This window comes from Camelus dromedarius, chromosome 27, assembly GCF_036321535.1.
Source record: "Camelus dromedarius isolate mCamDro1 chromosome 27, mCamDro1.pat, whole genome shotgun sequence".
Taxonomy (NCBI): Eukaryota; Metazoa; Chordata; class Mammalia; order Artiodactyla; family Camelidae; genus Camelus; species Camelus dromedarius.
The window spans coordinates 5501333-5516290 of record NC_087462.1 but is presented as its reverse complement, the minus strand read 5'-3'; the positions used below and the strand labels follow the sequence as shown (position 1 = coordinate 5516290).

Genomic DNA, 14958 nt, shown 5'->3' with positions numbered 1-14958 from the left:
GGACCAGGTGTTCTAGTTTGCTGAGTGCAAGGCTGGGCCGTCAGCTGCGTCAGCACCAAGGACTGAGACCACTTATAGGAGCGGGGCTGTGGGCAGGTACCAGCTTCTGGGCGGAACCATGCCTGGAGGGCAGGGCTGTGGGCGGACACCCGTTCCGGGACGCGGCTGAGGGCGGAGCTATGGCTGGGTGCTGGACCTGGGGGGCCGTGCTAGGGCCTGACGGTGGGCGGAGACCAATTCCGGGGCGGGGGGTAAGGCGGGGATGGGGCTGGAGTAGGCAGGGCGGGCAGGACGTTGATAAGAGAGTCAACTCCAGGGACAGGGGTGAAGGCGGGGCTTTCCATGGATTTCCCGGACTGTACAGGTAGAAGGATGCTAAACAAACAACTTTTTCCATGTTCGCAGGAACCCAATAAAACGACATACTCATATTTAGGAGTGTGCGTGTGTGTGTGTGTGTGTGTGTGTGTGTGTGTGCGCGTGCGCGCACAATTGCTGTTCTTAATTTTTTTTAATTGGATGATATATTCACATTTCTCGTTAACTTGCTGTCCCAAGCCAGTAGATAGGGATCTAAAGCTATTTCATTTTAACTTGGGGGGGGGGGTGCTAAGTCATAGATACACACATAGAAAATCTTCAAACAGTGGTGCAGTCAGTAGAATATTCTCACTCCCATAACCTTCCCCAGTCCTTTTGCCCAGAGATAAATATCGTTTTCTCTTCTAACCTTCCATATACAGCCCCTCCATATACAGTGTATATATGTATGTACAAGCCCAAGAGGGGTGTCCCCAAGCAAAAACTGAAGCTGATAAATTGTCTTATGCATCTGAATCTACTGAAAAGAGATTTAAATTTATGCTGGAGAGAGATGAACCAATGATTAACTACTGATAGGAATAAAACAAAGAAACCAGGGAATTTTACCATTTAAAAGATCCAAAGGAAAAAGTGAGAAAGAAAATATATTCATAATATCCTACCTGATCTGCCTCTGAATCAGATTCATGTCATGAAATGGTGAACATTTATGTAGTAAAACAGTAGACACTGACTTTTGATTTATCCTTATTTATTATATAATTATATTGGGCAATGGGAATTACGTTTTAAGATAGCACGAGAACTACATGCTAATTTTTTCAGAGACGAAAGTAATTAGAAAAAGAATCAAAAGCGGAAAAGTGAAAAATCTGTATAGGTAGCTAATTTAGAAATATAGAATTACAACCAGAAAAACAAAGAACTTGTTTGTGGGAGTCAGAGGAAAGACTGGGGGATGTAGTTTTTCATAAGGCTTGAAGTATTTACTTGAGATATATGTGTATAGACACACACAAACACCAAACACATTCCAAAGGGATCATCAAATTCTAGGAAGAATTTATTTTAAAAGGTTCACTTTGTGTCCATCAAGAGACAACTGGATAGAGAAGTTGTGGTATATTTATACAATGGAATACTACTCAGCCATAAAAAATAATAAAACCATTTGCAGCAACATGGATGGACCTAGAGATTGTCATTCTAAGTGATGTAAGGAGGAAAGAGAAAGAAAAATACCATATGGTATCACTCATATGTGGAATCTAAAAAAAAAAAAAAAACCCACAAACAAACTTACTTATAAAACAGAGACAGACTCATAGACATAGAAGGCAAACATATGATTACCAGGGGGGTGGGGGTGGGAAGGGACAGATTGGAAGTTTGAGATATGCAGATACTACTGTATATAAAATAGATAAACATGTTTATAGCACAGGGAACTATATTCAATATCTTGCAGTAACCTATAATGAAAAAGAATATGAAAAGGATTATATGTATGTATATGTATGACTGAAACATTACACTGTACACCAGAAATTGACACAACATTGTAAACTGACTATACACTCTAATTTAAAGAAAGTTTAATTATGGGAAAAAAGTATAAAAAAGAGAAATGTCTGAAATTAATATTCAAATCTCCCACCTCAACATAGTAAAAAAAAGTAGGAAAATAAACTTAGAGCAAACAAAAAGAAGATAATAATAAACATAATAAAAAATCAATGAATTTTAAAGAAGTGCAATGGAAAAAGTGATACAAAACATAAAGCAATATGAGAGGAAATAAAATCCTTAAATAAATATGTACCATGTTTATTAATGCTTATACTCTTGTAAAGAGTTCATTTTCACCCAAAGTACTTGAATCAAAGTAATAAAGTTACAAGCAGAATCTAATTTTAGACAGTAAAGACACTGATTCTCAAATTCACAGGGAAGGGAATGTTTCAAGAAAAAAGTACGAACTTTTCTGGAGGAAAAAAAGAACTATGAGGGAAAAAGTGAAAAGAGGAATATATCAGATACTCTCTAAACTTTGTTATTGAGGGGAAAAACCCAACAAACTGAAGAGGAAAAAAGGTAATCCAGGTTGTGTCAACCTCATGTATATATGAAAGTTTAGAATTTAATGAAGCTGCCATTTCATGTAAGTTGGAAAATGATGATTTAAAATGACTTAAGGAGAATGCATTACAACTTTTAAAAGTTGGCTAACTACTGCTTTCAGAAAAAAACTAAGCCAAAATAAAAAATTTTAACTCTAAAATATCTAAACTAAAACATGGGGAAATGAGATGTAACTTAGATATTTTACCCAATTAAGTTTTTGCACTCACTGCTAAGTTAATAAAACAAAACAGAGAAGATACAATAAAGAATAATTTGAAAAGTTCTTAGTTATAAGAAGTGGTGGGATAGAGGAGTGGCTGAAGCAATAAGGATGTGCTTACTGTATACTTAATGATGGAAGAAATGGCTAGATTCAAGTGTAAAAGCTTTGAGGACAGCCATTAAAATGAGACAGAATGCCTACCTGTAAGTCTTGATGACTGAGGGTAGTTGTACACAGAGACTCCTAAAACAAGAGGTGAGAATTTCTTGATAAATAGAGGTAAAGCAGTTTTAGAATGAATAAACATATACTATTATGTATCTGACTGGTTTATTGTTTAAAAGCCAAAAATGTGATAGAGACTTACGATATAAAACCTCAATGCCTATTTCTCTTAGAAACCATTTGCTTCCTTAAACCTTTCATAGAGTTCTTATCAGGTCTTATCAGAATAATGTAGCACTTTGGGGCAAAGATGCAGCCTAATAGCCCTTCACTGGAAGCCACGATGGAGGAGGGCCCCACGGCCACCATGACCGTGCCCTGGGTGCTGTGGGAGACGGGCAGGAAGGCGACCCAGACACTGCAGAACACCAGCATGCTGAAGGTCAGGAGCTTGGCTTCACTGAAGGTGTCAGGCAGGTTCCGGGCCAGGAAAGCCAAGGAGAATCTCCCCAGGGCTGAGGAGCCAAGGTATCCCAGGACACAGTAGAAGGCGGTGACCGAGCCCTTGTTGCACACGGTGATGAGGTTCTTGGGCTCAGAATGTGTGTCCATCTCAATGGAAGGGGGAGAGGTTTCCAACAGACCCCACAGATCATCACTTGGATCAGGGAGCAGATGGGAATGACATAGTTAGACGGCACCTGTCACCAGCAGTCGCCTCCTGGTTCTGCCTGGTTTCATGGACTTGAATGCCAGAATCACATTGAGGGTTTTGGCCAACACAGTGGCAACAGCCACAGTGAACACAGCTCCAAATGTGACTTGTTGGAGGATGCAGGTGGCTGTGTTGGGACGGCCAATGAAGAGTAAGGAGCAGAGGAAGCACAAGAGGGAGATGAGCAGGACGTAGCCGAGAGCCTGGGATGGAGTCGGCCGCACACCAAAGCTGTGGGCTCTGGTAGGCACTTGTCACTCAATTAAACCCAGAGTCTGTTGTCAGGGTGCCCAAAGCACAGCTGAGGACTCAACTCACGTTCTGCCCTTCTGTTTTCAGTCACTCTTTGGCCCTCTGTAATCACCCTTCCTTCTCCTCCGCTTATAAAACTGCTCCATCAAAAGTGTTCCAGAAAGTCCAGAAAATGCCAGATTTTTCCTAACCTACATCATTCCCTTTCCTTCCTGATCTAGTGAAACAGTCTTTCCCTCTGGCTTCTGTAACATGACACCTTTATTCCACCATTTATGTGTTTGGTACAAACAATTATGACATTATTGAACAAATGGTTTACAAATCAAATGAACTTTATTAACAAGCAATGTTGTGTTTATTGAATAATTACAAATTACGATGTACCCCACGTTGTGAGGTGGACAAGTTTTGGTGACTCAGGACCTATTTCAGGGCAAAGGCAGTAAGATTGCTGGCAAGTCATTTTCAGCACAAAACATTTCCAAAGAATATGTTCCTTCTTAAGAATCAAAGGTTAAATCTGTTTTTAAAAATCAAACAGGAAATTTTTAGGTAACAGATAAGGATGTAACACGTAGCATAAGTGCTAATTGAATTACATAAAAATGTCTTATGTCTGATTTAGAATTTGGCACAACAATGACCAAAAAAGGGGGGGGGGCTGTAACTCATGTCAGAATGAGAAGCAAAAGCAAGCTTAATAAAATAAGATTTTTCTTGAATTAATTTAATATTAAAAAATTATCTATTTAGAGTAGGTATCATTTCCTCCTTGAGTGTAATTAATGGACTTATATTATATTATAGCTGAAAACACTAAATAACCCCTCAGACTAGGTTACCTCCATAGGCTTCAATAAAGAAGTCATGATAAACAGAAACTGAGGTGCACAAGGACAGCAAAAATCTTTTTTCTTGTCTCATGAAACCCAATCTCTTAACACAAAACCCTTTACTCTTCCCATATTTGTCAAACAAAAGGGTTCAATAGAGTACAATTTAATATCACAGAGCATCTTGGTCCAGAGCAGGAAGCAGGGGTGACATCCAAAGAGGCAAGTAGGAGGGAGGGCTGTCCCACAGTGAACCCCTTCCCAGAGGCCACACCACTCGGCTTCTTCAGGACAACCTTCTACTTTTCACCTAGTTCTCAAGACATTCTTTTGGGCTCCTGGCTATCTCCATCTCCCTGGAAGCCTGTCTGCCCTCAGGGCCACAGCCAGTCTCTCCCTTGCTTTCTTCACTTTCCGAGACTGTTGGTGAATATCTGCATATGTGACTGGTTGTCTGCAGAGGGGATGCGGGAGGAAGAGATCCAATTCTGGGGCCGTCTCTGCCCCCGTCTGAAGACTGGACAGTGATGGGCTCAGGGCTGGTGTGCAGAGACCCTGCGCCAGCATCGCCCATGGATTCACCTGCCACACCTGCTGCGATTATTTCTAAGATACTTGAGGAGCTTTCCAAAGTGCTGAAAGGTTCTCCTTCAGGGCTGCAGGCCTGGAGTCCCTGCAGTCTCCTGTATGCACAGACTTGCTGGGGTTTCTCCAAGGTCTCCTCCCACTTCCTGCACTTGACCACATTGCCAGGATGGGAGGTAACCCTTGTGACCGGGCTCTTGAAAATGCAGCTGGTCAGCCTCATAGGAAATGCAGTTCTGTCCCGTTGTCTCTGCTTGGCCCTGGCTAAATGGACTTTTCTTTTCTTCTCCAACATCTGGGGCATCAGACTTCTTCTGAGCTTCCCCTTTGAAAACAAAGTGTAATGTAAAATTTGAATAAAATTGGGGGTGGAATGACTGCCAGTCAAGGAGAATGTTCTCAGCTCACTTGGATAACCACCCTTCTCTCTCCCTGGAGAATTGGGTCTTGAACTGATCTGTGCATCACAGTCATTTGGAGGGCTCTTAAAACTCAGATTTCTGGATCTCGACCCAAGTGAGTCCAGCGTGGGGACAACAATTTGCATTTCTGTGTTCCCAGCTGATGGTGACACTGCTGGTACAGGCATCACACGTTGAGAACTGGGGCATCGAGCAGATATGCGTCAAGGACAGAAAGCTCAAGGTCACTCCCCAGCACCAATTCCAGACTCTTGCCCCTCCACCAGCCTCCTCTAAGGATGTTCTCCTCTTCCCATCTCTGTCACTGTCAACCACACACATGCTGGTATCCCTTACCCACCATCATTTGGACAGAGGGATCACAGTATCATTTGTATCCCAAGATACTAAACTTTTCAGTATCTCCCTTTCACTTTGCTTTAAGACACACAATTACTTAGTTTTCATCATCCTTTAGTGCCTCATCTCCAGCAAAATCATGTACCTCTCAGCCCTTAGACTCACTTTCACACCTAAGTCCCACCTTCACTCAAATATTCTCCTGCTCCTAAAGCAACTTAGAAAATCCATATTCCCATTACACAGATCCATTTAAGCACAAAGAAATCCTCTGTAAACAGTCATTTTTACTCCTCTGACTCCCTTCCTTCCCTGCTCCTCCTCCTCCGTCAGTCTGGGCTCTACCATCTCGCTTAACACAACAACCAATGCTCCTTAGAAGTCGGTCCTGCTCACACATCTGTTCCAGATCTACACCTTCTTCTAGGCAATCCCATCCATCTCCCTGGTTCCAAATATCATCAGTGAACTAGAAACGCACACAAAATTGGCACCGACCTGGCTTAAACCCTAAGACCCTTAAGTATCCCTCTGCACACTCACCACATCAGTGATAAAACCAGTGGCTCAACTCACCAGTCAGCGACCAAGTCCCACGCTGAGCTGGGTGGTTCCCCAAAATCACACCTCAGTGTCCCCTAAACTCACTTGTTCGTACAATATCCCATCTGCCCCTGAATGGCATTCTGGACACCCTACCGCCCCACATTCTTTGCCAAGTAATCATCCATTTGCCTTCCTGAATCCACCTAAAGTTTCTCAAATTTTGAATAATTCTCGCACAACTTTCATCTGACCTAAAAAATACCATTTCCACAGAATGACCTTTCCTGATCCAGTATCAAAATTAACATTACATTTTCCCTGTGTTAACTTTTTTCAATATTTAATTTGATTTGTAATATTATCTATTTATTTTCTACGTCTTCCTCACTAAGTTGGGCACTCAAGCAGAGAGCACTAATGAGAACTTGAATGTTTACACGGATACAGTCACATCGCTTTCACAGTCGAAGGAGCTCAGATATCTTTTCTGAGAGAAGTTATTCAAACTCCAAAAAAAAAATACTTTCCAAATTTTTCAAATAAGTGCACACAACTGCAATTATTAAATGATTTCATTTATTTTCTGGTAGATGGCAAGAAATTATTCCTAAGATTTCAAATCCTTCCTCTCTGAAATCTACTCTAAGACTCTTCACAATAATCTATTTAAAATGTAAACCTAATCAGTGCGCCTTCCTTTTAAATCTCACATTTCTGTCTACAGAAGATATTTTATAAAATAGAAGAGCATAAATCTCATTTTATTCCTGTTGTCCTGCTGTTATTAATACTATCCCTTTTCTTACTCAAGATATTCTAGTTTGGAGGGAAAATTACTTGATCCTCCCATTTATAGATCACCTATTACTTGCCAAGTAGTGCACTAAAACTCCCCACTCAGAATTTAACTTAACAAAGTCATTGCCCCAGACTATTTTAACCTTCGTGAGAGAAAAGTGTTACAGACTAAGGAATGTCTAATAGTGTTGGGTATAGTTAAGTGCTATGATAAACAGTAAGGTCAACACAGAGACAGTGGCAGAGGGAGATACGGAGGAAGAGAAGGAAGAAGGGAGAATGAAATTAGCTACAATTATTGGTGATGAAGAGATTGGGGAAAGCTTAACTGATGACATATTTGAAGCAGAGAACAGAATTTTTATAAAAGAAGAAAAAAAAAGACCAAACACATTGTGGGTAAAGATTTACCATGAAAGAAAATAATTTTTTAAAATCTTTTTTTTGGGGGGAGCAGGTAATCAGGTTTGTTTGTTTGGTCGTTTATCTTTAATGGAGGTACTAGGGATTGAACCCAGGACCTCATGCATGCTAACCATGTTCTCTACTACTTGAGCTATACCACCCCCCCACTATGAAGGAAAATAATTTAAACACCCTAGACCAAATGCTACTTCCACCACCTAGTAATTTTGGTTTAAAAAATTTATCCACTATCCCAAGATAGCATCATATATAAAAATATACTAAATCTTGAATACTTCTTAACAAACATTAGCACCTAGGAAATAACTTTCAAGATAACTTCTTGTTTCAAGAGCCAAAGTCTGCTAACTTAGAGATTTTATGGAAGAGAAACAGGATACAAATGGACGCTGCTGTCATCAGTTTGGATTCCACACTCACCAGAAGAGGCCGGCTTGGAAAGGTTGATGCAGGTTCCCCCATCTTCCAAGAGTTGTCTTCTGACCCACTCCTGAGATGCAGTCTGTAGTTTGCTGGAAAGTGCATTGACTTCTGCCTCTGATTCCCCTTTTATAGAGGAAGAAGTTAGATAATCCAACTGGTGGATAATCTAGAGGAGACACCCTATCTCAGATCAAAGAGATTGGAGAGGTTCCTAAATCTTTATCCACAAACACAAATAGAAGGGACTGTTGACACTGGCATGCCGTCTGAGATGAAAAATTGTAATCCATTTGTGAATGGGGGTGCTATTTGCACTTTCTATCAACACTTTACTGTTTCCTTTTGTTTTGTTTTTTTTTGAAGTATAGTCAGTTACAATGTGTCAGTTTCTGGTGTACAGCACAATGTCCCAGTCATGCATATATTAATGTTTCCTTTTTCACTCAGTATAGATGCCATCCACAAAAGGTTATGAGAGTTTCTCTATACTAACACCAAAATACAACTTATATTTTAATAGAAACTGCCCCAGGCAGTGTCCATATCAGGCATAGATGAGTCCAGGAATGGGCCTGGGTCTCTCACAGCCGCTCTGCAGGAGATGCGTAACTTCTGGAGATATGAGGAGTCAGATGTGGGAAGTGAAGAGAGTGTGGGAGAGACTGACTTTGGCCTTGAGGGCAGATGGAATTTCCAGAAAGAATGAGGAGTTAAGAAAGACCCCCTGAAAACACAGGGAGAAAGGCTACATCAGCGCTGAAGAAGAGGAGAGTGGTGTGGTCCTTGAGAAATTTGCCAGGAGGTGGACTTGACTTTTACCAGCATCTCCTTGCAACGTCCATCAAGACCTTCACTTTTCATAGGAAACCTCAATTTGTATTTACCATGATTTTTCTTCTTTTTATATTAAGATCTATATGATAATTGGGCTCAAGAATTATGTAGTGTTTTGAACTTACATTTCTTCTAGTACTTACACTCAAGGAGTGTGACACCTATTTATCCCTTTTTCTCTCTATAACTTCATTGATCTATTGTTTATCTTTATGAAAATAGCATACTCTCTTTATTGCTCAAATTTTTCAGGTGGCTTGAAATCACTTAGGAATACTCCTCCAAATTTGTTCTTTTTCAGCAGTTTCCAATTCTAGGCCCTTTACATTCCTAAGTGAATTTTAGAATAGGTTGATCAATTTGCACCAAAAAAAAAAAAAAAAAGAAAAAGCCTCACCACTGTGATTATGATTATAATTGCATTGAATTAATAAATCTTCTTTGTGAAGAATTGGCATCTTAAAAATGTTGAATCTGCAAACACATGAACAAAATATATGCCTACATTTTTCAAGTCTTCTTTAATTGTGCTAGCATTATTTTGGACCCTTCCATGTGCCAGCCTTACCCATCTTTTATCAGTTTACCTGTAAGTAGATCACACTTTATTTCAATTTCAGAGAGAATAATTTATTTTCATTTAATAATTTAATAGATTAAATAATGAAGACCTAATATTGCAGTTGAATAATTGTGTGACTGAATAAATTAAATATATAATTAAATTATGATTCTAATAATGATTTCATAATTTAACTTTATTTTATTTTTCATTTATTTCACTACACTGATTATTTGCCAATATATAGAAATACAAGTGGTCACTTTATGTTGCCCATGGATCATACAACTTTGCTAAACTCACGTATTAGTTTAGCTGTGTGTGTGTGTGTGTGTGTTTTCCATCGGATTTTCCACATAGGTAATCTTGTCATCTGTAAATAAGCACAGTTTGCTTCTTTTATTCCAACCTGGATTATATTCAGTTATGTTTCCTATTTTATTCCAATTCATAAAACTTACAGCAAATGAGGAAGCAAAGTGCTGAGAACAGACACCCTTGTTTCGTTTGATCTTAGGGGGAAAGCATTCACTCCTTGCTGATGAAGTCTGGTGTAAACAGTAGGATTTTGTAGATGCTCTTTATCAAGTTGAGGAAATTCCCTTCTATCTTACTGTGCTAAGAGTTTTGATCAGTAAAGTATTTGGGGATTTCTGAAAAGCTTTTTAATACATTGAGATGAACATATGATTTTTCTTAGTTTGCTAATATGGTGAATTACACTGATTGTTATTCAAAGGTTACATGAAATTTCAGTTCCGGGGATTAAACTCCCACGGGGTGATAAGGTATGATCTTTCTTATACATCATGGGCTCTAACTTGCTAAAATGCCATTAAGAATTATTGTGTGTATGTTTATTAGGGATTTTGATGTGTGGTTTTCTTTTCTTACAGCATCTTTATTGGGTTTAGTGTCAGGTAATCATGCTAGCTTCACAGAATGAGATGAAAAGTGAGAGTTTTTTTAGAACTGATATGACCTCTAACTTAAATATTGGGGGAATTTACCCAAGAAGCAATCACTGAATTTCCACTCTTCTTCCAGCCTTTGGACCCAGGAATAAAATTTAACATTATTCTTAAAAAGTTCTTCTTTTTAATACCCAATTGGATTCCATCAGCTACCATGATACAAAGAATGATTGCGTCTAGATACGTAAGAGAAATGGACAAAAATCATCTCCCCATTGCTCCTATCCAAATTATCACTCAAGGTTATTCCAGCCTTGAGGAAATTGGTTAGAGTCCTCCATTTTGGGGGGTACGAATGTTATAAATTACCTTTGCACATATTATATATCTTTATTAAAGACCTTTTGAAAAGCAATCTATTTCTGGGGCTTGGAGTGGTATGTGGAAAAATCTAATTTCTTTGATGTTTATGATCACTTTAGGTTTTCTACTAAACCTCTGCTGGGTCAGGTAATTATCACCCAATGGGACTGAATTTGTGATAAAAAGAATTGAACAACTTTTGACATGTCACAAAGTGTTGTAAGTCTCAGAGGCAAATAAAAATTCCTCTTTGTAAAAGAAAACTAGTAAGAAACAAGGCAAATTTTAAAAGTAAATAAAGCTTTAATTCACTTTTCCCAGACTATACCAGTTCAAGTAGGTATGGTTGCCCCAAATGTCATTATTTGTGGTAATGGATCTATTTGACACATATTAAATATAACTTCTGTGTATACTGCATACATATTTTAGAGTTCATGACCTGTAACAAAATCCCATATATTTAGATACTGGAAGAAACACTGAAGTCCTATGAATAGAAATAATTCAAACAAAAATACCTGAGGACAATTAAATAATGTAAATTTTAATTAAGGATAAATCACCTCATATGGGAAACTTTAAAAATACCTCTTAGGACCTGAATAGACATTTCTCCAAATACATACAGATCTCCAACAGGTACATGAAAAAATGCTCAACATCGCTCATCAGGCAAATGCCAATCAAAACTACAATGAGCTATCACCTCACCCCTGTCAGAATGGCTAACATCAAAAAGACAACAAATAACATGCACTGGCAAGGATGTAAAGAAAAGGGAACCCTCGTGCACTGTGATGGGAATGTAAATTGGTGCAGCCACTATGGGAAACAAAATGGAAGTTCCTCAAAAACTTAATAATAGAACTGCCATACGATCCAGCAATTCCACCTTTGTGTATTTACCCAAAGAAAACAAAAACACTAATTCAAAAAGCTATATGTACCCCTATGTTTATTGCATTATTATATACAATACCTCAAGATATGGAAGCAATTTGAATATCCATCAATAGATGAACGAATAAAGAAGATGTGGTATGTACGTACAATGCAATAGTCATAAAAAAAGAAAAATCCTGACATTTGCAGCAACATGGATGGAGCTAGAAGGCATTATGCTAAGCAAAATAAGTCATAGAAAAACAAATACTGTATGATCTCACTTACATGTGGAATCTAAAAAGCAAAACAAATTAACAAACAAAACAAGACAGAAACAAACTTATAGGTACAGAGAGCCAACTGGTGGTTGCCAGAGGGAGGGGGTTGGAGTTGGGAAAAATAGGTAAAGGGGATTAAGAGATAAAAACTTCCACTTATAAAATACATAAATCATGGGGATGTAATATACAGCATAGTCAATAGCACTGTAATAATATTGCATGATGGCAGATGGTTACTGAACTTCTCATGATGATCACTTTGTAATGTATTTGATTGTTGGATCACTATGCTGTACACCTGAAACTAACATAATGTTGTACATCAACTATAATGGAAAAAACATTAATACAAGGGACCAATTTTCACATTAACATTTTTAATGCCTCTCAAATACTTTGTAAAAAAAATGGCCCAAAGAATACACAGAATTATCATATTGGAAACACTGAAAAATACATAATACACTGATTGAGTAGAAATATTTCATCTAAAATATTTTTAATTAATAAAAAGTATTTAACTTAACCTTGAGATTGGGTAAATTAGAAAAAGAACAGAAGAATCACAAGGAAAGCAGGAGAGAATAAAGAGAAAAGGAAATATTATATCTTTAGGAAATATATAGTTTAAAATCTCTTTTTTAAAGCCAAGCACTTATTTTTAGCTACCAAATCAGGTACAAAATAAAGAAAGTTCAAATATCTAATGAATATGGTGCAGACAAATAAATTATTTATGTTCAATGTTTATACGTTGGCTTTTTTTTTTGTTTTGATGCTCTTGTTTTAAACTGTTTTCAAGGCTGAGCAAACACAGAGAGTTTCTTTTTAACCTTCTAAATGAAGAATTCCATATTTGGTTAAAGAAAAAATGTGCAATGTTTTCCATCTTTATACACATACACACACACACACACACACACACACACACACACACACACACACACACCTATGACAGTTAACAGATCAGTGCTTAGCAAACAGCACAGTGGATTGGCATCAGAGCATCGTGGGTTTAAGTGCCAGCTCTCCCACTTTCTAGAGTGTGACCATTGGTGTGTTATTTTCCCTTTTTGAGTCTCCTTCTTTTCTTAAACAGAAAACATGATAGTCCCTACATCTCAAAAGCTGTCGTGAGGATGAAATAACATTCAATTAGCAGATCAATTGGTCAAAAATTTTCATTACTACTACTTTAATTATCAATTCAGTAACAAGGAGATCTCAGCTTAACAAAGTAAGGCCTCCCTTAGTGTAAATAGTACTAAAGAATAGGGAAAGAATACAGTGGAAGCATATTTCCTTTTAATATGGAACTGCTGCTGTTGCGTTCCACAAGTCCATGGGAGAAAACATGAGCCCAGCTAGTCAGAGAGTGGGAAGAAGCTGGGTAGACCCTTAGCCTTGGACATAAGGCCTGCGCAGCTGCACCGCGGATGGGTGCTTTGGAGAGATGGGTGGGATGGAGGACCACTGGGATCACGCCCGCAGCTCCCTCTGTGGTCATCACTTTGACCTGAGCCCAGCTCTGCTGAGCACTTTGACCAAAGCCATCCGCACTTCCCGGTTCCTCAGACTGTAAATGAGGGGGTTGAGCGTGGGAGAGACGAGGCTGTAAAACAGGGAAACCACGTTGTCATGGTAGGGGCTGTGGTAGGCGCCCGGAACCATGTACATGAACACGGCTGCTCCATAGAAGAGTCCCACTACTGTGATGTGTGAGCAGCAGGTGGTGAAAGTCTTGTTTCGGGCCTCCTCTGAGCTCATGCGTAGAACGGCCCCCAACACGTGGCCGTAGGAGCTGGCAATGAGGGAAAGCGGAAGGACCAGGATCAGCACTCCCGAGGTGGACAGCGCCTGCTCGTAGGCGGAGGTGTCCGCACAGGAAATCTTCAGCAGGGCTGGCACCTCGCAGAAGAAGTGGTCCACGGTGCGGGAGGCACAGTAGGGGAAATGCAGAGTGATGGAGGTCTGGACAGAGGCGTTCAGCACACCTGCCAGCCAGGAGGAACCCACCATGACCAGGCACACCTGGCGCCTCATGAGCACAGGATACTGCAGGGGGTGACACACAGCAACGTAACGGTCATAGGACATGAGGGCCAAGAGGATGCCCTCAGCCACACCCATCAGAGTCAGGAAGAATATTTGAGCCGCACAACCCCCAAAGGAGATGGAACCTTCTCCCTGCAGGAAGTCTGATGCCATCTTGGGGATGGTAACCAGGGGGAGGCCAACGTCAAACAAGGACAGCTGGCTGAGCAGAAAGTACATGGGTGTGTGCAGTCGGGAGTCCATGCGGATCACGAAGAGCAGGACAGTGTTGCCCAGAAGTCCCATGATAAACATGGCAGCCACCAGGGAGAAGAGTAGCTGATGTGAACCTGAATGACTGAAGAGGCCCACCAGAATGAAGTCAGAGGCCACTGATTGGTTCACATCCCCCATGTTTTACATAACATACCTTTGCTGCAGGAAGAACAGGAGACCTATGGCAAGAAGTCTTAATGGGGATGGCAAATAAGTTTCATCCCAGTTGCCAGTGGGCATGGGTTGGTAGTGGCTGTCTGGAGGACCATCTTGAGTTATGAGATCACAGCTAAAATTAGATGGGAAAGCCATAATCTTTTAGTGGTGTCTGACACAGGCATGGGATGGGAGAGCAGTCACTTGCATCACTGAATGAGATACCTGGCCACACCCCAGTCAAGAGATACCCACTGACTCTTGTAGCCCCAATTTCAGGGTCCAAGTCCAAATGCAGTAACATAGCCCCAGAATAACATTTCAATACTTGTTATCCCAAAGGTTCTGAGGCCAGAGTATAAGTGAGAGTCTAAAAAGACTTGGAGGTGAAATAGAGGATGATGGAGCTCAAGCCACAAACCAAGCAAGAAAAGAAAGAGAAGGGCCTGGGTCCAAATACCTGAATGAGAAT

The 14958-nt window shown here is 39.9% G+C and overlaps 1 protein-coding gene across 1 annotated transcript; it reads right to left on the bottom strand.

Annotated features, from left to right (window-relative positions):
- Positions 1-13526: 13526 nt before the first annotated feature.
- On the bottom strand, positions 13527-14468 carry LOC105087678 (olfactory receptor 2Z1). The gene has a single exon (XM_010978383.3). The coding sequence runs from the start codon at positions 14466-14468 to the stop codon at positions 13527-13529; it is 942 nt and encodes a 313-aa protein (XP_010976685.3).
- Between the last annotated feature and the right edge of the window lie 490 nt (positions 14469-14958).

What these genes read in the sequence shown, in the direction of transcription:
- LOC105087678 (XM_010978383.3), bottom strand. Translation starts at nt 14,468, where the DNA reads ATGGGGGATGTGAACCAATCAGTGGCCTCTGACTTCATTCTGGTGGGC.